The following is a 22,420-nucleotide window of genomic DNA, read 5'->3' on the forward strand; positions in this document are numbered from 1 at the left end:
TCACTTAGATAATAAAAGTCGACGAAATATTGTTTTGAACTTTAATTTCTCTTCCTCACTCACATTACAATAGAATAATGAATAATTAAAATAAAAAGTATGACCCAGTTCTTGGGTTAATTTGTTTCTCTTTATTCACGGTATGCTATGGAATGTAAAACAATATCAGCTTACAAAATGGTTTATTTAATTAATTAATTATTGTAAACATACGGTAATAATAAATATAAATAGAAACTTAACTAGACAGTAATTAGGAGATTTTTGCATTCGAGATAGTTCAACAATCAGCTTAAAAAACCAGAAAACTTAAAAACTTAGTTATACAAGTATATTAGAGAACTTCATCGCATTTTCAAATTCTACCTAAATATATACCCAGAGGCACAATTATCCGCCCTCTTTAATATGATGCGAGTATATTAAAGTGGGCGGATAATTGTGCCTCTGAGTATATTTCTTCAATTTAGTAAAAATAATTTTGGCTTTAAAGAAATAATCAAGATGAATAGGCAATGAGCGGGGCACATATTTCGAAGAGCCGATGGACGTTGGGGTCCCAAGGTGCTGGAATGGCGACCCCGCACTAGATAGCGCGATGTTGGTCGACCCCTGGTGGGGGTCGGCTATTCTCTAACTTTTCAAGTTTCGAATTCACCGCTATCTTTCTCATTTTATAGTATCGTGTTAAACAGAGAGAGATACAGGTGAATTCGAAACTCGCACTTGAGTTATAAAAATATCGTTACAGAATAAACTAGCAGGTGGACTGACGACATCAAGCGAGCATCAAGTCGCAGGGATTCGTTGGATGCAGGTGGCTCAGTATCGTGATATTTGGAAGTCCCTACAAAAGTCTTGCAGTGGACGTCCATCTGCTGATATGATGAAAAAAAATCTACGAGAAATAATTTAATCAAGGAATTTGGACATATCCAAATTCCTTGATTAAATTATTTCTCGTAGATTTCTACGAGAATATTAACTGTCCAGTCAGATTTTTCATCAACTTGGACAGTAGGGGATGACAACAACCCAAATGTGACGAGAAAAATCCCAATTCAATGTTCTTCGAAATGAACATTTAGAATGAAATTCAACAAAGCAAGGTTAGGTTATTAATCCTATTAAATATTCCTATACAAATAAAATATAAACTAATATTTACATTAAATTAATCAAGCGTATATACACAAAATTTTCAATTTATAGAACGAATAAGTTGATGATATACTTGTATTTCAACCATTAGGATTAGATTAGTAAGGTTTTTCTATTTTCGAAGACGGTTTTCCTTGGGTTGTAGTGGTAAAGTGTAAAGGGGGGGTTTTTGTGACACTAAAGTAGCATCAGGATAGAAGAAACATGTTTATAAATTATATTTGCCTATAAGTAAGTAAGCAAAGGCTTTTTGTTAAACGGGTTACGACTTCAACCTCTAAACAATTTTATAACAAGTTCCTGCTGCTTACGTTCCTTAGTTCACACAGACATACGTGCTGTCACATTAGCTTACAGTGCAACAAACTTTTCTGACCTGTGGCCAAAACAAAACTAACGTCACAGAAGTCGCCATTTTACAACAGATATGAATTCGCAGAGGAATCGCGCAGTCCGCACATGGACAGTGGACAAGCTAACTCAAATCATAGGTCAAGATAAGCTATACCTAGTAGTAGCAGAACAAAGTTCTCAGTCTTAGAAAAGCCCCAGAGGTATAGTGCAACGGAATCACCGGCGAGTTTTAGTGAGGTCCCGGAGCCTGCCAAAATGCACTGAGGGTGGCCACCGAGGGGGTTTTAGTGGTAAGTCCCGTCCCCGTCCCATAACCCGTCTTCTCGCCCAGGTAATCGGATATCTCGAAAAGAGAATTCCCACCCGTGACAAAAGAAAAGAATAGGTCAAGATGCTATAGCCCCAAAAGGGCCTGGATTAAATCACAGGGGGAGCAAGTAACCCGGGTCTCGGGTAAAGATGACAAACCTTGAGACCGGTACCTCCACCCGACACTCTTGGATTTTAGAAGTATTATAAAAAGCGCGATAACAGCAACACCTTTACCGGGCCAGATAAGTTTGTGGCACTATGACTTCTATATCTAAGGACCAAACAAAAACGTCTTCCGAACAAAAAATCAACTTGGTCAGTATCTCATAGAAGAGAGTTCATAGGTCAAAAATTAAATTAAAATCTGAATTAGCACCATTGTCCTTTTGTAATTTTTTTACAGAACGTCTGAATGTCTCGAACTCACTCAATCAAGTTAGAGGTGAATTTGAGATCCGCGAGTAGTGAAGAGTTCATAACATGACAGTGTGCACGCAGATGTCGATGTTCTGTCAGTACTTGTACAGCACCTCCCCGGGCCGGTGGTAGATGTTGCCGGTACTTATCGCCTCCATCAGGTGCTTGTCCGTGAAGAGTTCATAACATGACAGTGTGCACGCAGATGTCGATGTTCTGTCAGTACTTGTACAGCACCTCCCCGGGCCGGTGGTAGATGTTGCCGGTACTTATCGCCTCCATCAGGTGCTTGTCCGTGAAGAGTTCATAACATGACAGTGTGCACGCAGATGTCGATGTTCTGTCAGTACTTGTACAGCACCTCCCCGGGCCGGTGGTAGATGTTGCCGGTTCTTATCGCCTCCATCAGGTACTTAACGCTGAACAGGCAGACTATCAGCAAAACTGGAAAAGAAGAAAGATAGGATTTATTATCAGTATGCATTTATACTGAAAAGTTAACTTTTCACTTAAGTGCATTTTTAAGGGATTGTATTCAATTCCTCAAGTGTCTCAAACGGTAAAGAACGGCCGTTTTGACGGCCGCGTGGCGCAGTGGGTAGTGACCCTGCTTTCTGCATCCACGGCCGTGGGTTCAATTCCCACAACTGGAAAATATTTGTGTGATGAGCATGAGTGTTTTCCAGTGTCTGTGTGTATTTATACAATATATAAGTATTTATATGTAGTATATAATTGTATATTAATATTATAATGTCAACTATCTTAGCACCCATAACACAAGCTACTCTGTATGCTTACTTTGGGGCTAGATAGTCAATAGATAGTATTGTTTAAGTATATTTATTTATTTATTTATTTTATGGCCGGTGGTAGATGTTGCCGGTTCTTATCGCCTCCATCAGGTGCTTGCCCGTGAAGAGTTCATAACATGACAGTGTGCACGCAGATGTCGATGTTCTGTCAGTACTTGTACAGCACCTCCCCGGGCCGGTGGTAGATGTTGCTGGTTCTTATCGCTTCCATCAGGTGCTTGTCCGTGAAGAGTTCATAACATGACAGTGTGCACGCAGATGTCGATGTTCTGTCAGTACTTGTACAGCACCTCCCCGGGCCGGTGGTAGATGTTGCCGGTTCTTATCGCCTCCATCAGGTGCTTGTCCGTGAAGAGTTCATAACATGACAGTGTGCACGCAGATGTCGATGTTCTGTCAGTACTTGTACAGCACCTCCCCGGGCCGGTGGTAGATGTTGCCGGTTCTTATCGCCTCCATCAGGTACTTAACGCTGAACAGGCAGACTATCAGCAAAACTGGAAAAGAAGAAAGATAGGATTTATTATCAGTATGCATTTATACTGAAAAGTTAACTTTTCACTTAAGTGCATTTTTAAGGGATTGTATTCAATTCCTCAAGTGTCTCAAACGGTAAAGAAAAAACCTTTAGCGTTTTCTGTTCTGTGGACTTTATCCCCAACATCTGCATAGATAATAATATGTAGATATCCTATAGTCACCACTTGATTTTTTGTGATTATTACAGTATCACGCCATCTTGCCCTGTTCCTGTTGCCTGTGTTATGCTACCCGGATAGCATCGTAAACCGTGAAGTCAAGAGTTGTACGGATCTGATCGGACCAACTCACTGGGATACGGCCCCGTGACCTTTTTCCTTCCACTTTGTCTGTGACCATCGAGATTATCTTCGTCGTTTGCTTGAGGCAGACGGTAGAGAGCTTGATTTTGATTTTCGTAAGTATTAGGTGCTTGTCGTTACGTTACGTATACGTTAGATGAAGTCGCAAAATTTACCTACATTAGTAAATTTATCATCAGCCTGTATCCGTCCACTGCTAGACATAGGCCTTTCCGAGAGCGCGCCACCACACACAATCCTTGATACACACCATCTGATGCAACAATGAGCGCCAGTTGGAGCCAGCCGGCGGTGAGCGCTTCCCACACTATCAGCCCGATGCTGAGGAAGATGTGCACGAAGCTGTACATGAAGAACGTCGTTATGGCGCAGTCGTTGACCTGAAGTGTACAGAAAGATAATTCTTATTAAACAAATACTTTTTTCATATAGGGGAACATGGTCTGAGATGGCATACATTTTAAAATCATCGTGTATCAAAGTGCACAAATTGAAATTGATATAAAAAGGCAGTCTATATTAAAAAGTCATCTATTTTTAGCTAATTAATCAGTCCCAAAGTTGAACACAAATTAGTATTCTTATAGAAATAATCAATAATAAAAAAGACTCAAAAATCCATCTCACCCTACCCTAGTGGGTAAGATGGCATATAGAGGTTAAACGTGCAAAACCAATTAATTGTCATGTTAGTATGTATCGAAATTTAGAAACAATTTAGAGACAAACATCACATATAACTTTTTTTGCTGTTTTCGGTAATCTGATGCATTCCGCGTGACGCCATTGGTGGCAAACTTGGCATTGGCTAGTTGATATGTTAATATATATGGCGCCATTCTAAAAAAAATGTATGGTGATATTTTGGAGATATGTAACAGACAATTATTTCAATCACTTATACAAAAACAATATTCTAGTATGTTTGAGGAAAAAAACGCTTTAAAATTGCCTTTTGAGTGAGATGGCATACACCTATGCCATCTCATACATTAAGCACTTAACCAACAAAAGTTTTTTGCATCTCAATTTAAGCAGAAACTATAATAATCAAATTAATACACCTATAATGTCATTGAATAGACCTTCAAAAATGAATGCTGACTTGCGTTATATGCCATGCACAGAGCTTGTGATATTAGTTAAAACTATTTGACAAAAATTTTTCAAGCAACAGAATTTTATACAAAGTGACGTAGTTTCACTTTGTACAGTTTTAGCGCGCTGAAAACGAACAGGTCGCTGCATATTCGCGGGGGGCATCTATGTTTGTGTGTGTTGATGTCAATCGTTAGCGAATCACAGAGAAATAGCGACTATGCCATCTCAAACACTATGCCGTCTCAGGCTATGTTCCCCTAGAACTAGCGGACGATTTTGACCGCCCTAAAGACATCCTTAATCCAGGCCCTGTCGCAAAATCTGTTTTAGCGGTTGTCTACTCTCGATTTCTGCCAAATTTAAGCTGTCTACGCCACGCGGTTTTCGAGATTTCGTGATGAGTTGATACGACTGTAACGACTACTATACTATAGCCTTTCTTGATGAATACTGTTTACCAACAAACAAATTAAAAATGAGGGTATAAATCACTAGTCATTTCACACCTAATAATGATTATAATTATTAACTTGTTCTTAAATTAATGAAAATAAGTTTGATTAGTAAGCTTAAACCAAGTAGATATGGTTAATATATTTAATATAACGTTTTATAAACAAACCATACAGAATTTAAAATAAATAAGTTATGAAATGACATGTGTTTTCTACTTCCATTTCTAATTTCTTTGTTGGTAAATAGTACTTATCAAGAAAGGTTGTAGTATAGGTCTACTATTATCACCAGCACGTTAACTAGCATTAAACAAGGTGTTAGCTTCAGTTACTCCTCCCCTATAGACTGAGAAGGCCCGTGCCATATATGGACCATTACAAAACATTCAAGATGAACCGGCAAACTTTAGCCCCACAACGCTGCTCCAACGCGAGTTGGCGAAATCTTTGTCAGTCACTATCAAATGTGAAACGAAAACGATCATTATCATTAACATCTGCCGGTTATTGTGATCTCCACGGCACGGGGGTGTAACATCACAAATTACTTCACCCCTGGCTGAGAATTTTTACAGAAACGGAGTTGGTCCAAAATTGTATGGAGCCCAGGATCAGTAATTGTACCCTAGCGGAAATAAAAGAAGATATTTTTTTAAACTACTTTTGATTGTACAAATCTACGAATTTCTTCGAAAAAATAATCATTACTTTAATTCTTTCGAAATAATATTCATTATCTCCCAAGAAATGCAACATTAATATGGGTATTAATGGCGGATAGATGACGTTTTCAATGCAGTAATCGATTTGACGTTTGCTGACAATTGTCATGTCATAGTTGCTCTATGGGCGCCATCTTGATATAACTCAAAAACTTGGGTTTTTATTTTATTTATTTCTTTTTATTTCGTTGGATTTATTCACTTTAATAAATTTTAATAACATCCTTGAATTTTTTAAATTTTAATAATACGGGGTACAAGAGTGAACCTGAAATGGACTATCTCCTTTCTTTGAAGAAAGTTCAGTAATTTGACCCAAAATCCAATTACGTAAGTTACCTAAGAATTTAAAAAACTATTAAGCAAAAGTTTGGTTAAATAAGAATACAATACCTTGTAAGCGCCACAAGTGAATGTAGCCGAGAAGATAAACATGAGCAGTCCAATAATGACATATGTCAAGTAATATATCATTACTATCAAGGCGACTAGATCCTGTTTTTGTGTGCCAAAAATGGTCTCCAGTTGTTCGAAATTAGCGAATCTCTGCTCTTTGTGTTCGTCTCTAGCGACGAGACTTAGACCGAGCTGGTACAAATGAAACGCTGCGACCGCTAAACTGATTATCTGAAATAAATAAGTCAAATGAAGCAAGTCCCGTAGACGCGGCGCTAATATCTCAAGTACCTAACAGTCATTTTCGGCCATCGGTCGTGTCGCGTGTCGAAAAAATGAACTTTGTCGGACCTTTCAACTGTCACATTAGAAATGACCTTGAACTAAAAGAGAAAAAGCTAGAGAGAAACCTCACGAACGTGGCCTCCGTGGAGCAGTGGTATGCGCGGTGGATTTACAAAACGGCGGTTCTGGGTTCGATCCCCGGCTGGGCCGATTGAGGTTTTCTTAATTGGTCCAGGTCTGGCTAGTGGGAGGCTTCGGCCGTGGCTAGTTACAACCCTACCAAAGACGTACCGCCAAGCGATTTAGCGTTCCTTTACGATGTCGTGTAGAAACCGAAAAAGGGTGTGGATTTTCATCCTCCTCCTAACAAGTTAGCTCGCTTCCATCTTAGACTTACCATCACTAACTTGTAAAGAATAAAAAAAAAAGTCAGGTGTTACTGAGTGAGTGAGCAAATGGCTGTTAGGTACTTGGCACTCATTGTCATTTGGTAATGGCGGTCTTATTGTCGTTTGTGTAAAGGTGGGTACAGATTGGTGCAATGCAACATGTAATGCAACATGCAATGCAAAAATTTGACATCCACATTGCTGCAATGTATCACGAATGCTCGTGGTTTGGACGCCTCGCGCGCACGAACTGCGCCTGTGTCGCGCACGCTCCGAGCGTTACAACGCGGTGCGCGGTTCAATCCGAGATTTGTCGGTTTTTGGTACGAACACAAAGGGGCGCGCAGTGTGCGCAGGACTGAGCCGGACTGATTCGTAGTCAATGCGCGTACCGCGCGCGCCACACGTCCAAGGCAGCAGGGAACATGCAATGTAAAGCAGAATATTACATTACATGTTACATTGCACCAATCTGTACCCACCTTAAGGCGCTGTTCAATTTCAGTTCAGGTTTCAGCCGCGAGACTTCTTTCGTGGCGCGGAGTCTAATCTAACATTTTTAGGAATAGGGATTATTTTCCAATAAATTAATGTTAGAAGAATTAATGTTTTCTATACCAATATAATAAAGAGGTAAGATTTGATTGTTTGTGTATGTATTGAATAGGCTCTGTAATTACTGGACCGATTTGAAAAATTCTTTCACTGTTAGAATCTTACATTATCCCTGATGAACATAAGCTATTTTTTATCCCTGTATTCCAAATACGCGGGTGAAACTCTAAGGTGCCTGCTAACCTACACTAATATTATAAAGAGGAAAAATTTGATTGTTTGTTTGCATTGGCTCTGAAAATACTGAACAGATTTGAAAAACTCTTTCACTGTTGGGAAGCTACATTATCCTCGAGTGCTATAGGCTATATTTTATTTCCGTATCGATATTATCCGAACGGGAACCACGGGTAAAACCGCGAGGCGTCTGCTAATTTTAAATATAGAGGCTTGAACATAGTATATTAAGATACTAACATATAATGATATTTTCAATGTATATATGTTTTAGATTCAACGACATAAATAGTAGGTACAATTTAGTGTCGTTGTTTGCATGTCAGTTTTACACACTAATTCGCTCAAATGCTTGTATCTACAGTTTAGGTACATCTTACTACCATATCAAGTCAAACCGTCTCCCGAAAGTGGATAGACCATTAGTTTTCTATACTCTGTGGGATAGAAGATTTCGACATTTAAAAGTACGATAGAGAATGTTCCCGCCGTTTCTACTAATCTCTAATATCTACGGTTCACGCCCTCCTATTCATCGATAGCAATATTTCAGTTCTCTCTAAACGAATACCATTTACGAAGGCGCTAAAGGAAAGTACTTACAATAACAATGTATCCGAAAACAATGTTTCCCAGCCTCAGTGGGAAACAGAAGAGAAATTTTCTCGTCATTTTCCGTCATTCGTTCGTAGTTCTGAAATCAGATAAAAGATGCTTTTAAAAATCAATTTTGTTTTTGTGTTTGTGCATAGCTAAATAAAACTGGAAATCATAATTTAAGCCAAAGTTAGGTGTTACAGTTTAAAATACGCGTGGTTTAAAACGTCTGCTTGGAAAAACGGGATTTAACTACCTTCACTTATTACTTGAAGGTTTCTCTTCGAAGGCGAAATCTTCCAAGAATTATTTCAAGCGTAATTTACAACAAAGTGCATTCCTTAATGCACTTTGTTTTTTCTAAAATGAACGTTTACAGTAATAAAATAAATAAAAATAAGGTAAATGAAGGTAAACCACCTACAACCTTTCTGAACTGATTCCTAGATTTAATTTATTTAGATAAGCTCAGTTTAGAGCATTTAAAATTCTATATACATCTACTTCCATATAAAATCTAAAAATAATTTGAATATTATGTTTAATCTGAAACCAATTCTTTAATAAATCTTAATATGTCTATGATTTATTAAAGAACGTAGGTTCTTGGTTGGTAGGTTGGAACGAAATGAAAAATTAAGGAAAAAGCAGCACAGTGCGTAAAACTTAATAATATTATTTTATATAATTACTTTCTTGAATGTATTAAATGTAATATTTGAAATATAATAAATAAGCATTGCCTTTTCTTTTCACTTATATGTTTTTCAGATAGCATGGGTACGGTGACAGTTGCTTTAGTAAAATAACAATTCAGTGACAGTTGAACTTGTCATTTTACTGACAGGAATTAATAATCGTACTATAATTAGCATTTAAATATAACCCTTTGAAAGTGAAATGAGAAAAAAAAAACTTTTTACACATGCTCATGAGCGTAGAGAGAAGCGACCAGTTCTTACGTGTACTTACAAATAATTCATTCTCATCACAAGATGGAAGCAAAATATAAACACCCAATACACGAATACACAAACACAAATCGTTAAACATTGAGCTTTAGATATATTTATTACATATCATTGGCGCATCACAAATTGTTCGACACTTAATTTATTAATCGTTTTATTGTTTCTATTTCAATACCGTTTCAATTTACAAAACTAGCAATGCACTGCTGTTTTGGTCAAGTAATTAAATTAAACAACCGTACAAAACTCGCAGTGCATAAAACACAACCGATATGCTCTGGGCGAGGCTGACGTGTGTTATTTTAGGGTTAATTAGCTATACATGTTTGATGCTCATTCCCAGCTTCAGAGGACAATATCTGGTGAACTGTGATAGCGCTTTTATCGCGTATACATCAAAGCGAGCTATTCCAAGTTAATAGACTGAGATGAAAATTAAAAGCAGAACGTCATTACAAATGCTTGCTGCTGGAGTACTAGATATCGATATACTAGACTTAAATTAGTAAGTAGACTTATTAGTTTCAAAACAAAGAGCGCTTTTGATTTGAAGGAAGATTTTGACCGCTTTTTTTAAAGTTTGCTACCTTATAACTTCGTCATTTCTTAACCAATTTTAAAAATTCTTTGTTTGTTTGAAAGAGTGTCGGTTAGTAATTTTGTGTTAAAATCAAAATAACTGAAATAGGTCTTTGAAGTCGGTTCCATTTTTAGCCATGTTTATTTGTAACCACTTTTCCCAAACTCCCTCTAAGTGAAAAGGCACAAGAAGTGGGTATGCGAAACGTTATTGCGATTTTCTATACTTACTTATGTTGGTAATCTTGGAGAAATCAGTCCAGGAACATAGCTGTCTGTACATAAAAAACGTATCCACAGAGTTGAAAAGTTCGTCTTTTTAAACGTCATCGTATAATTTTTAATGTATCAAATGGAGATGGGATTTGGAGTTCAGATCCACCTTGCCATTTCTATACGACTTACGAGTAGGGCTTTTCCTCCAAGACAAGGTCAAAAAAATGGTTTATAGCGCTACGGTGAAACATACACGCATACATACATATACTGCCGAAATCATTACCCTTTCTTTCGACGTCACCTTAGTCGAGTAAAAAAGGAGTGTCATGTTTCAGGAAAAATAATATGTATAATATGAGGAAAATCTGGCTTCGAATTGAAGGGAAACTAAGATAAACACAATATCCATTCAATATGTACTGGTTCCTAATTCAATTCGCTTGGTGGACATACGGCACACATAATACTATTTTGTGATTTAAATATTTGTCATGGATACTTTCATTAGGTACATCACTATATAGTCGCCTTCTCTGTCCCTTTAACCCTATATATGGTTAAATCTACGCAACGGGTTTTGATGCGGTTCGTGTAGAAATGATTTATTACTACATATGTTAATACAGTACTTACATTATACATGTGAACGCAAGTTTGTTTGTTTGTTACGCACTCAATCTACACCAAAAAAACAAGCCGAATAAAGTTCAAGTTTTATTATAATTAATAAAAATCAGACCGTAATGACCTTGTTCTGACCTTTTATTTACCGGATTTATAAATCCGCGGTACGAGTAAACAAATTTTTACTTAATCAAACCGAACACCAACAACTCATACATAAAAATTGTCAATTTTAGATTCCAAGCTCATTTAGGATTTTCATACAATAAAAGTGGACACGACAATAAAGATCGTAGCTCATTAAACACACCCGGGACCCAACCCGCACCGCCTCGCCTTAAGTAAATAGTATTCTACGTATGGATTTGTATGAGCATGAGGTCACTACATCAACTCCGTATCGTCACCGGATCGACCCGCTCGCGAAGTGTCCACCCGTAGTCCACCTGTAGACTCTCGGAAATTCGTTGACCACGCAAGGTTCACTGGTGGACAATGCGGCGTCCACCCGTAGTCTACCTGTCGACGACAAGTGGACGCCTAGCGACGAAGCGGTGCGGATCGGGTCTCTGGTGGGTCTAATGAGCTACGATCTTAATCTTCGCTTCCATAATCGTGTAACGAATTATGAAGAGGATGTGTTTGTATAAAGTTGTTGTGACAGCGACAGTGTGAATAAGAGTAAGAGTAGTGTAATTGGCCATAAACATGTCGGACAGGTGAAATGAGTGTTATTGCATTGTGAAAGAATCCTTTAAACCCAAGGTATCTAGTCCTCAGACCTGCTCAAGATGGTTTTTGTACCACAAACTCATGAAATGTTATTAATACAAAGTTTACTTTAAAAGGAGAAATGAGGAAATGCTAGAGAAAATTTGTATAGAAATCTGTTGTTTCAAAATCGAAACGCAAAAGGTATTTCACGCGAAAAGAAGTAGCGAGCATCTGCTGCATATAGCTGTTTTTAAAGCACCTTGTTTATTTCTATAATCTGGCATCGGATGTTTAAGTTAACGTATTTGTGACGGCTATTAATATGCCTCCTACATCCGATAGATAATAAATATTCATATAAATGTAATATCAAATCGAATAAATTACAACGTCCTACCCACACGTCTCGTTATTTCTTTTCACGCCGACCTTGGTCCGTCCACAGCATTACTGGGACCCTTCATTACCTTCATAAGGGCGCGGCGAACCGTGGCTTTGAACCTTCATTCATTGACCCGTGCTTCCGTTCTTTACTTCTGAATTTTTTATTACCCGACTTCTAAATAAGAAGTTTTGTATCTAACTCCTATAAAACATGAATAGCCTGACCAGGATCAGAAACATAATGTAAGTTTTTTTTTCTAAAACTATTGATTCGATTGGAATGGGTTTTTCGATATTTGAACATAATTATTATATTTCAGGGTTGATATATACTGTATGTAGATGGTATACCCATTTTTTTTTAATCTCAGCTAATTAGCTGATATTATGATAACATGATAAGCGCCGATTGTTTTTTTTTCATCAAGTTTTCTATGAAAAATCATCGTATGAAAGTGAGAGAAAAGCTTATGCGAGGTGTGGGTTACAAAATACTTGTTACGTTTGAATTGTTCAGGCATCTTATACACTGCATTATATTAACCCATGTGAAACCCGACATGATCGCTAGTACAGTAAATAGTAATATATAGTAATAGTAGAACAGTAATAATAGTTATAGTAAATAGTAATTTATATGCACGCTCATGCGAACGCAACTCCCGCGGGACGAACATAGATTACTTTAGTACTTATTACATGAGAGAGCCGCTATAATATTGAAGTAGTATTTTGTGTAATCCTAGTTTTGATATACCTACACAGAAATTTAGGATATTTAGGATGACAATAATAGAGGGCATTCATCAAACCCATGGCGCCCATCATCAGTTTTTGACGGCCTCCGTGGCGCAGTGGTATGCGCGATGGATTTACAAGACGAAGGACCTGGGTTCGATCGCGGATTGGGCCGATTGAGGTTTTCTGAATTGGTCCAGGTCTAGCTGGTGGAAGGCTTCGGCCGTGGCTAGTTACCACAGTACCGACAAAGACATACCGCCAAGCGATATAGCGTTCCGGTGCGATGTCGTGTAGAAAACGAAAAGGGGTGTGGATTTTCATCCTCTTCCTAACAAAATAGCCAGCTTCCATCTTAGGTAGCATTATCACTCACCATCAGGTGAGATTGTAGTCAAGGGCTAACTTGTAAAAAATAAATAAAAAAAACCCATGACATTTTATCGATTTTGAGGCTAATAAAATTACAATGTTTCCTCGAAGCTTAGATTAAAATTCCAAAAAAAAAAAATCTCTACTCAAATGTGCCTTAAAAATGTACGTTCGTATTTAAAGAAAATGTATATTAAAACATTTCTACGGCATAGTTCGCAATAAAGTCTGATTTAAAATCTTAGCAAGCGTCTATCCACATTCCAGACATATCAGGGTCAAGACTCAAGACCCGGCTGATGTCAGGGACGCGGCAAAATTGCATGCATTCACTCTGAATGAATTCAGCTTTTTAGTTGTACTAATCGATCGACTGTCATCATTCATTCATTCATCAGTCAGTCATTCTGCGGGTTGATCATCGTTCGTTCATTCCGTCGAATGATTGTGATGTTTATTTTTTAATCATTGACACCTGACGATGTTAAGTGACGATGCAGTTTTTTTTTCTGATTGTGTAAGTGCCGTAGGCTCCTTATGGGACCTCAGCGGCGTCACCGGGGGTTTGGGCGAGCGCAGAAGCATCGCCTGATGGGGCCCGAAGGCAGAAGCAGAGTAGATGGGCGGAACGACTCTTTAAGGTGGTCTCCTCTGAGACTCGGACCTCGGCTTAGAGGGCCGTTCGGGAATGGTGTTTTGGCCTGAGTGTATCAGTCCGGGCGCCGCGGAGATGGTGAGTTAAAAAGCCCACGTCTAGGTGGTTTAAAAGCCCAAATATCGAATACATTATCAGTATTTATTGGAGTCAAACAAATAGGTTTGTTGAGGGTATTTTGTTGCAATTTGCAGCACGTGCATTACTGCGTCAAGAAGCAACATATTAGTAGTTTTTAAATGGCGTATTTTTAGCTAATATTTCATTAAAATCAATGAAACTAAGATAGCATGAGCTTAAATATTTTTCTATATGTTTTTAGCATTCAGCATGTTCGAAACACATTATTTAATCTTCTAATTTGTAGATTTCAAACTAAAGCAGTAGTTGTCTACTTTAGTATTATCGCCGCGTTGCAACGACTTGCGGTACGGACGGCTTCAGTGTGCTCGTGGCGTTAGAGCCGTCCAAATCTCTTGTTGTGTAATTCTTTATGGGTTACTTGGGATAGGCGGGGAGTGTGACTTGAGTGGAAAAGGGGGTTAACTTAATAGTTAAAGGACCCTTTAACCCTACATACATCGTTCACAAGTGCGTGACTTTACTCAAGGTCATTCTCTGCCATGCCGTCTAGGGTCTTATTTTGGTTACAGTTTGATTTGTTAGTTAAGTTGTCCTGACAAATGTTGTAAATCATAACCTTTGGTCGACATTAGTTTCTTATTTTTGTAATCACCTCTGAGTCTGCTAAAGTTAGATCTCAGTTGTCAATCTAATATTACCTTTACACAGAAGTCTTTGACATCACAAAGGAAATCACAAATGCATGTAAGACAAGTAAAACCCGTACGTATTATGGAATCCAATACCCGATGGTTTCTCTGAACCACTTTCTTATGGCATTGCTGCCTCGGATCACTCATCTGTAAATGGAGATGAATTATTAACGTGATCTGACGTACTTATTCCCTTTTTTGTTGTTTTTATTACCGTTTGTAAGCATTTTTATGTTTATTATAGGAATTAGATTAAAATCTGTAAAGAGCGCAGCGCTTGGATTTGTCGACTATCTAAGCAGATTGTTTAAAGAACCGCATCGACCGTTATATCTTGGGCAAAGAAGTAAGTAAAGTTTAACTAACGCAAGTTGCGGTACAGACAGATATAATTATCATAGTATATTGAGTAAAATAATGGTTACTTACAACTTACAAGATTACGTAAAAATTTTCCTCTAATTTCCTAACAGTTTGTATTACAGTGGAGTTTTCTTTAGATATTTATTTATGTTCTGTGTTATATCATCATCATTAACAATCCATACCTATTTGGCTCACTGTTGAGCACGAGTCTCCTCTTATAATGAGAGGGGTTAGGCATTTACACTAGTAAAGAATAAGAAGATAAAAGAAGATAATTCTCAGGTGTGCTAGGTTTCCTCACGATGTTTTTCCTTCAATGTCTGAGACGCGTGATATTTAATTTCATAAAATGCACATAACTGAAAAGTTGGAGGTGTATGTTCCGACGGATTCGAACCCACGCCTTCTGAATCGAAGGCAGAGGTCATATCCACTGGGCTATCACTGCTTCATATTAATTTCATTATTTTAAAAATCAATTACTATTAATGTAGCACTATTTTTTCAAGAGTGTTAAGTTGACTGTATGTTATTTATATAAAAAATGCTTGTGTATAATATTTCTGCTTAATAAAGAATTTTGAAAAACAAAAAAAGCAAACGTTTTTTTTAAGAGTGATTAAAATATAGGTAGTTATTTCCGTCTTGTTGGTCTAGTAGGTAACCCACCATTAGCTTCAGTGTTTTTTATGTACTATGAGGTAACATTTATGTGGCTTTGTAGTCAAGTCCTGGGTTCGACTCCTGAGTCGAACTGTGAAATACGGAGCTTTATTTAATTTAAGAATTTAAAAAAATCATCACGGAATGGAGAAGTTGGTGCCGTTACGACCCCGTGCATTGGTCGACTCCGGTCATTACTTACATCTATCGCATCGAAGCAGCGTGGTGGGTCTAAGCTCCATATCCACTCCAAATAGGAGTATTTGGAAAGAGGCCTGGGCCTCAGCTATTTGGCACGTCGATTCTCCTTCTACAAACGCTTCGAAAATTAAAAATGTATGGGAATGACATTCGTTGTCGACAGGTTACGTGATCAAGCGGTCGATCAGATCTGTCATTCCTATACGTTTTGTTAATATTCGAAGCGTTAGTGTTTGTAGAAAGAGAATCGATGTATCATATGGCTAAGGCCCCTGGTCCTATTGTGGGCTGATAATGGTGATAGAAGATGAAATAATTTGATAACGACTACACTGTGTAACAGATGATAACAAATACTCAGTTTTACGAGTACTTAGTACTTGTATGCATATTCATTCTGTGACTGTTGATGCAAAATTATTAAAGAAGCAATAGCACGTAGGTATAGCTACTATAATATGTTATTTGTATGTACAGCTGCATCATTGAATTGCATTTTAAATACGTTATTAATATTTCTTACTTGTGTTTACTGCATAACTTTCTTGTGTGCAAGGGTTACAGGTTTTTCACTATTTGTTTGGCATTAAACGTTTGACGTTACATTAAATTAAACTAATAATATAAACGCGAAAGTATGTGTGGATGTTTGTTTGGATGTTTGTTACTCTTTAAAGACACAACTACGAAACCGAATTGGCTGAAATTTAAAACGAAACTTTACTTTGCATCCCGGAAAAATCCATGGTTCCCGTCGGATTTATGAAAAGTGAATACCACGCTGACGAAGTCGTGGGCGTCCGCTATTAGCAAATAATTAGCAAATATTAAAGAAAATAATAAACATTGTTGTAAAATATGCCAACCAACATTGTTGTGGGGGAAAATTCTGACTGACATGTTGGTTTAAGGTGTTCTGTGGTATGTTTGCATCTCAGAAAAAGATTTCCTTAAACTTAACCCTTAACCAAAAAAAGTATGGTATGTTTGCTGAATATTTATGAATCTAAAGAAGTGATAACTACTTATGGGAGGGTAAACCTTTCTCTCACGCATACGGCATAAGTTATCTTATCATAACTTTCGTTACGTTTCTTTTTGTAAATTCGTCGTAAACGTTAAAATGGAATGTTTCTTCAATAAGTATTGATAAGACAAACATGCAAATAAAATTACGTCGAATTTAAAACCGCGACCTTTATAAGCGGGTTATATTTCTAGCCACAAAACATAAATAACAACTGTGTCTTCAAGGCAAGCTCTTCTTAATTAAACATCAACTTTTCACATGATGCACAACCAAAACTACGAGCTGCCATGAATATTGCAAAGGGGTCCCTCTTGTTCTTAGAGAGATTATTACTTTTATTTAATCTACCCATATTATTGGTAACTCTAGGGTCTGTAGGGATTATCTTTGAACCTACTGAACCGATTTTGAAAATTCTTTCACCACTAGAAAGCCACGTTATTTATGAGTGTCATAGGCTATATTTTATTCCCGTATTCTTACGGTAACGGAAACTACGAGGATAAATCCGCGAGACGCCTGCTGTCATCAATATAGGTAGTGGTACTCGTAGCATTGAAATATCTGCTTATGAAGAAACTGTGTTTTTTTTATGCAACTATTATACTCGTACAAGTTATTATAAGACAAAACACAAAGAAGCTTTTTAAAATTTTTGTCAGTTTGTCCGGGCTAATCTTTGTAACGACTTGAAGGATTTTAATGGGACTTTCACTGGGAGATAGATGAGGTTATTGAGTCATCAGCTTGAGGATAATATTTGGGTAGGTTTTATGTAAAACAAATAATACCTAGGAGTAGAGTAGATTATGGACCTCCACAAAGAAACTACTATTATTTAGTTTTTTTTATATAAATATTTACTCAGAGACACAATTATCCGCCCATTTTATTACTCGCGTCGTATTAAAGTGGACGGGCAATTGTGCTTCTGAGTATTTATACACAATACAAACATCACTTCTTAGCATCAAAATAAGCCTATGTTATGGGGACTAAGATAGCGGATTTTATCATACCTATACCTAATATATACATAACATTATACACTACATATAAGTACATCCCAATACTGGAAAACACTCATACCCAGTAATTTTTTCCAATTGTGGGAATGGAACCCACGACCGTGTATGCAGAAAGCGGGGTCACTACCCACTGCGCCAATACGTTGAAAAGAAAGTCGAGGCCATTAGCGCAGTGTTTAATGATGTGCAACCAAATAAAGGGCTACTCCTTGTAGGGCCGAGTGACACCTGCGCTTACGTTTTATGGTAACTTGCAAGGTGTAAAGGAAGCCTTGTGTATGTTCAAAGGTTATTGGCAATGGAAATGCTATTTATATAGTCGAAGCAAGTAACCTTAGTAGGTATGGTGCAGCGATGTTTTATATCGTAAATACAGTTGTAAAATTTTATGCGTTACTCTGCTTATCATTATGCTATGACGTTACAGACAATATATTCCAGGCAGCCGCGAAAGCCCAGTGGATAGCAGCCATGATTTGCAACCTCTGCCTTCGATTCGGAGGGTGTAGGTCCAGGGCATGCACCTTCAACTTTTCAGTATGTTTATTTTAAGATATTAAATATCATGTGTCGCAAACGGTGAAGGAAAACATCACGAGGAAACCTGCGTACCTAAGATTTTTCTTAATTCTCTAAAAGCTTTTTATTCTCTGAAGGTGTGTAAAGTCTGCCAATTCGCATTCGGCCAGCGTGGTGGACTATTGGCCTAAAGTCTCTCATTCTGAGAGTATACTCGTGCTTAACAGTGAGCCGAATATGGATTACTAATGATGATGTTACAGACAATTTTTTAAAAAAATTAATATAACTTCATCATCATTATCAGTCTATTTAAAATATCGACTACTGAGCGAGGGGTCCCTTCTTACGGGATATAGGACAAAGACCAACCAAGGTCCAATGTGGGTTGGCGGGTTCGGGTTTTAATTGTCATGTTTGGCTTTTTAACGATCGCTACCAGCTGATGTTAGTGATATAATCGGCTGAGTGCCTAAAGTACCTACCCTAGTAATGAACCTAGTGCGCGCCGCTGTTATCTATAGCAATATTATAAAGCTGAAGAGTTTGTTTGTTTAAACGCGCTAATATCAATAACTACTGGACCGATTTGAAAAATTATTGCAGTGTTAGATAGCCCATTTATCGAGGAAGGCTGAAAGCTATATATTATCCGCATATTCCTACGGGAACGGGAACCACGTGGGTGAAACCGCGCGGAGTCAGCTAGTGAATGATATTTTAATCTCACAAAATGTTGTGAAAAACTGTTCGTTTTAATTTTATTTAGGCCAACGGTTTTATACTGTTAGATATGTTACTTGCCTACAAAATCACCAAAAAAAGTGATCCGAATTTACGCTACACCGCTAAGCGCCCACATGTACAATTTTGTGTTTACTTACATTATATATATTTGTGTATATTCGTATATAGTTCATATCTCCTAAACACACAACTCGACATTCTAGACAATATTTAAGTATTATTTGTTTAAATAACTTTCATCGTTTTTTATGCAACTAAACGAAATTAAGATAGGTAATTAGCCACCTTTGTTCGCCTCAGTTTCAATGCGCCAGTGACATATCTAATAGTATAAAATCTTTGATTTAGAAATTAAAATAGTAATTCCGGTTATTGTGTTGAGTGCTTATTGATTGCATTTCGTTTTAAGGCTGTGTTGACGTCAGAAAAATGTATGGTCGCACCGAGAATTGCAAAGAAAACCCAAATTTGACTTATGATTAGATTTAATATTAGAAACTACAGCTAAGTTACAAGTAAGTGCCTGTTTACTCCAAAGTTTGGAGTAAAAGTGTTAACATAATTATTACATATTGTGAAAGAGTAGGTGACGCTCATACAAAGAAATGCGGCCGAACAATGGGTGCAATCTTGCACTTTTGGCAAGGGCTGCCTCACGTACTCGCTGCAGGGTTGCCTCGCGTAACATCAGTTTACAAGTTTGTAAACAAACAACGATTGTTTAGACATCATTCGATATTATTGAATCATCAATACCTCAAAAGTCTAGTAATTGAATGCTATCAAAGAGGTTCTTGGTTCAATAATAGGAAATCATGAGAAGAATAGATACTAAGAGGCACAATTATCCGCCCACTTTAATATGACGCGAGTATATTAAAGTGGGCGGATAATTGTGCTTCTGAGTATATATATAATTTTAATTTTAATATGCCTATATTAAATATGTACCAATTCGAACAATTACATGAACACAATAAAGCAAATTACCTGTAGTAAATATTTTATAAAAACAATTTAAAAAGCGAGTTTTATACAGGAAGAAATTTTTTTTAGTACAGATATTTTTATATTTTGTACATAAACAAAATTTAATGAACACGTATTTTTTCTTTTTTTTTTTAACTCAAAAATAACAAAGTTATCGTTAACTAAAGTTATTTACGTTTAAACAGAATTTAAGGGTCACCCTATCGCTGTACTAGGTAATAGGCAACTACAAAATCAGCTGGTAGGTACTACGTTAGCGAGCGCCCGCGCCGAGGGCCGTTGACCTTTGTGCGTTTATTTTATTTTTGTTTGATATCTATTATTTTTTATAATAATTAAAGGTCATCACTTTTGAGCTGAGTACCGATATTCTCTTCATACTTTATTGGGCTTAGGACCATCAATAATGCCTGAAGTGCATGCGTAATAATAATTAACTACCTATGAACCTATGAACTTTCGATTGAAATAATAAAATACAAATGATGATTATTATTACGCAAACTTTTGCATTAAAGACGTATTTAAAAAATTGTAATCAGCTTATTTACATTAATCAATGATATCTACTTACTAAGTTTGTTTTTGTTAATTTTAAATGTTAATCACTGTATTTTAACAATTGTTCGAAATGAAGTCCATTCCTTTCAAGGCACAACCGAACACGTTTTAATAAATTAGTTTATTTAAAACACTTGTTCCTCACATTAGGCACTGCGGGGTTCAGGATTCCTTGGGCTCGTAGCCTAGGAACACAATACAGTCGCATCATTTCGTAATATTCGCGATTTGAAAATCCCGACATAGTGGCTTGCACATGCGATTTATTAATTAGGTAACTTAAATGCGCACGCGACGGCAGATTGTCTGGCACTGGTCGCCCATCGGCAATTCGGTAGGCGTCCTCAGGGATTTTTCGATCCCCTCACCTCTGCCGCCCCCGTCAGCCGAAGCCGAAGCGATATGCCTACGGCCGGTATTTCTTTGTCGGCGTCTTGCAAAGTGCCGCCAGCAGTTGCGCAGTTTGTTTGGTAATGTGTCCATTATTTTGTTATTTCTGAGACATAAATTGAAAAAAAAATATTACATAAAATGTATCGAACTGTTTGTAGATTTATGTTCTATTAATGATACAGAACCACGAAAAAAAATATCCGCACTAAAGACCGAATCACCCTGTATACAAAGTATACTCAATTATTATAAAAAATTATACCTACGTATAGTCTACCCGTCAATCCACGTTTTAAGTTAAAAAATAATTATAACATATAACCGATAGATAGGTAGATAGATATAAGTATTCTTTATTGCACATAAAAAATATAAAACAATATTCATCAAGTAACCGATGTAGGTACATACCTACATAAAAAAACATACGGACCAACTTGAGAACCTCCTCCTTTTTGAAGTCAGTTAAAAATAGATGGATGTGCTGTAGATAATTATAAACCTACCTACCTATTTTTTGGTGACGATTAATTAATGTTCGGCGAAAATGTAACGAAAAAATAATTAAAAAATCAAACAGGAAAATATTCACTCATTCGTTAATGTCATTTGTAAATAGTTTCGCAAATTCTTGCAATCTTACATGTTTATTTTTCGTGTTGTAACAATTTAAATGTGCTAATTAATTTAAACGTATGTCCAACCACAGCCAAGTGGCAAACAAAAGTCCATGCGGGCTTGTATCTTTTACATTAAAATTCAACCGTATCACATTCGTTTAAAAAACTTAAAATGGAAAACAACCTTGAACACTTACATTTAAATAATAAAAATACAATCCACGACTTATTTTCGGAAATAAACTCACTCATTGCACTTTAGTTTAACATAATCACTTGTTTTTAAACTTTAAAAATCGATTAGTTACTTTTTTTTAATTTCAAAATTCGAATGTTTACGACGCGCCCGCGCACTCTAGGCCTTCTGACGGTATGAGGATCGAATCGAAGTCTTCGTTACGTCAGAGAGACAACCTATTGACTCGACTTGGCACCGTCAGTCAAGGTCGCTAACGGACAACGACTTTTTGGTCTTTCGAAATTAATTCACGTCTTACCTGGGAAGTTTTGGGTATCGTGGGAATTTATTGTCGCTTACGTGTAGGTACTTTCTGTGCTGACTTTCAAACTTTTGTATTGTTTGGGATACCGACAAAGCCACAGTTATGGTGATTCATAGGATGATGAATGTT

The 22,420-nt window shown here is 37.1% G+C and overlaps 1 protein-coding gene across 1 annotated transcript; it reads right to left on the minus strand.

Annotated features, from left to right (window-relative positions):
* Positions 1-165: 165 nt before the first annotated feature.
* LOC112056660 (uncharacterized) lies at positions 166-22,176 on the minus strand. Its single transcript, XM_052886138.1, has 6 exons — positions 21,986-22,176; positions 8,645-8,735; positions 6,573-6,806; positions 4,152-4,281; positions 3,046-3,556; positions 166-2,688 (listed from the first exon to the last, which is right to left on the minus strand). Exons 2-5 carry the CDS (start codon positions 8,711-8,713, stop codon positions 3,456-3,458), a joined length of 534 nt encoding a protein of 177 aa, XP_052742098.1. The 5' UTR covers positions 8,714-8,735; positions 21,986-22,176; the 3' UTR covers positions 166-2,688; positions 3,046-3,455.
* Positions 22,177-22,420: the final 244 nt, after the last annotated feature.

This window comes from Bicyclus anynana, chromosome 16, assembly GCF_947172395.1.
Source record: "Bicyclus anynana chromosome 16, ilBicAnyn1.1, whole genome shotgun sequence".
NCBI lineage: Eukaryota > Metazoa > Arthropoda > Insecta > Lepidoptera > Nymphalidae > Bicyclus > Bicyclus anynana.

Excerpts from the sequence above, each read along its gene's own strand:
- LOC112056660 (XM_052886138.1), bottom strand. The coding sequence starts at position 8,713 with ATGACGAGAAAATTTCTCTTCTGTTTCCCACTGAGGCTGGGAAACATT. Across the intron at positions 6,807-8,644 it reads TTTTCGGATACATTGTTATT|ATAATCAGTTTAGCGGTCGC; the intron begins GTAAGTACTTTC and ends TATTTATTTCAG. Across the intron at positions 4,282-6,572 it reads TCACTTGTGGCGCTTACAAG|GTCAACGACTGCGCCATAAC; the intron begins GTATTGTATTCT and ends TGTACACTTCAG.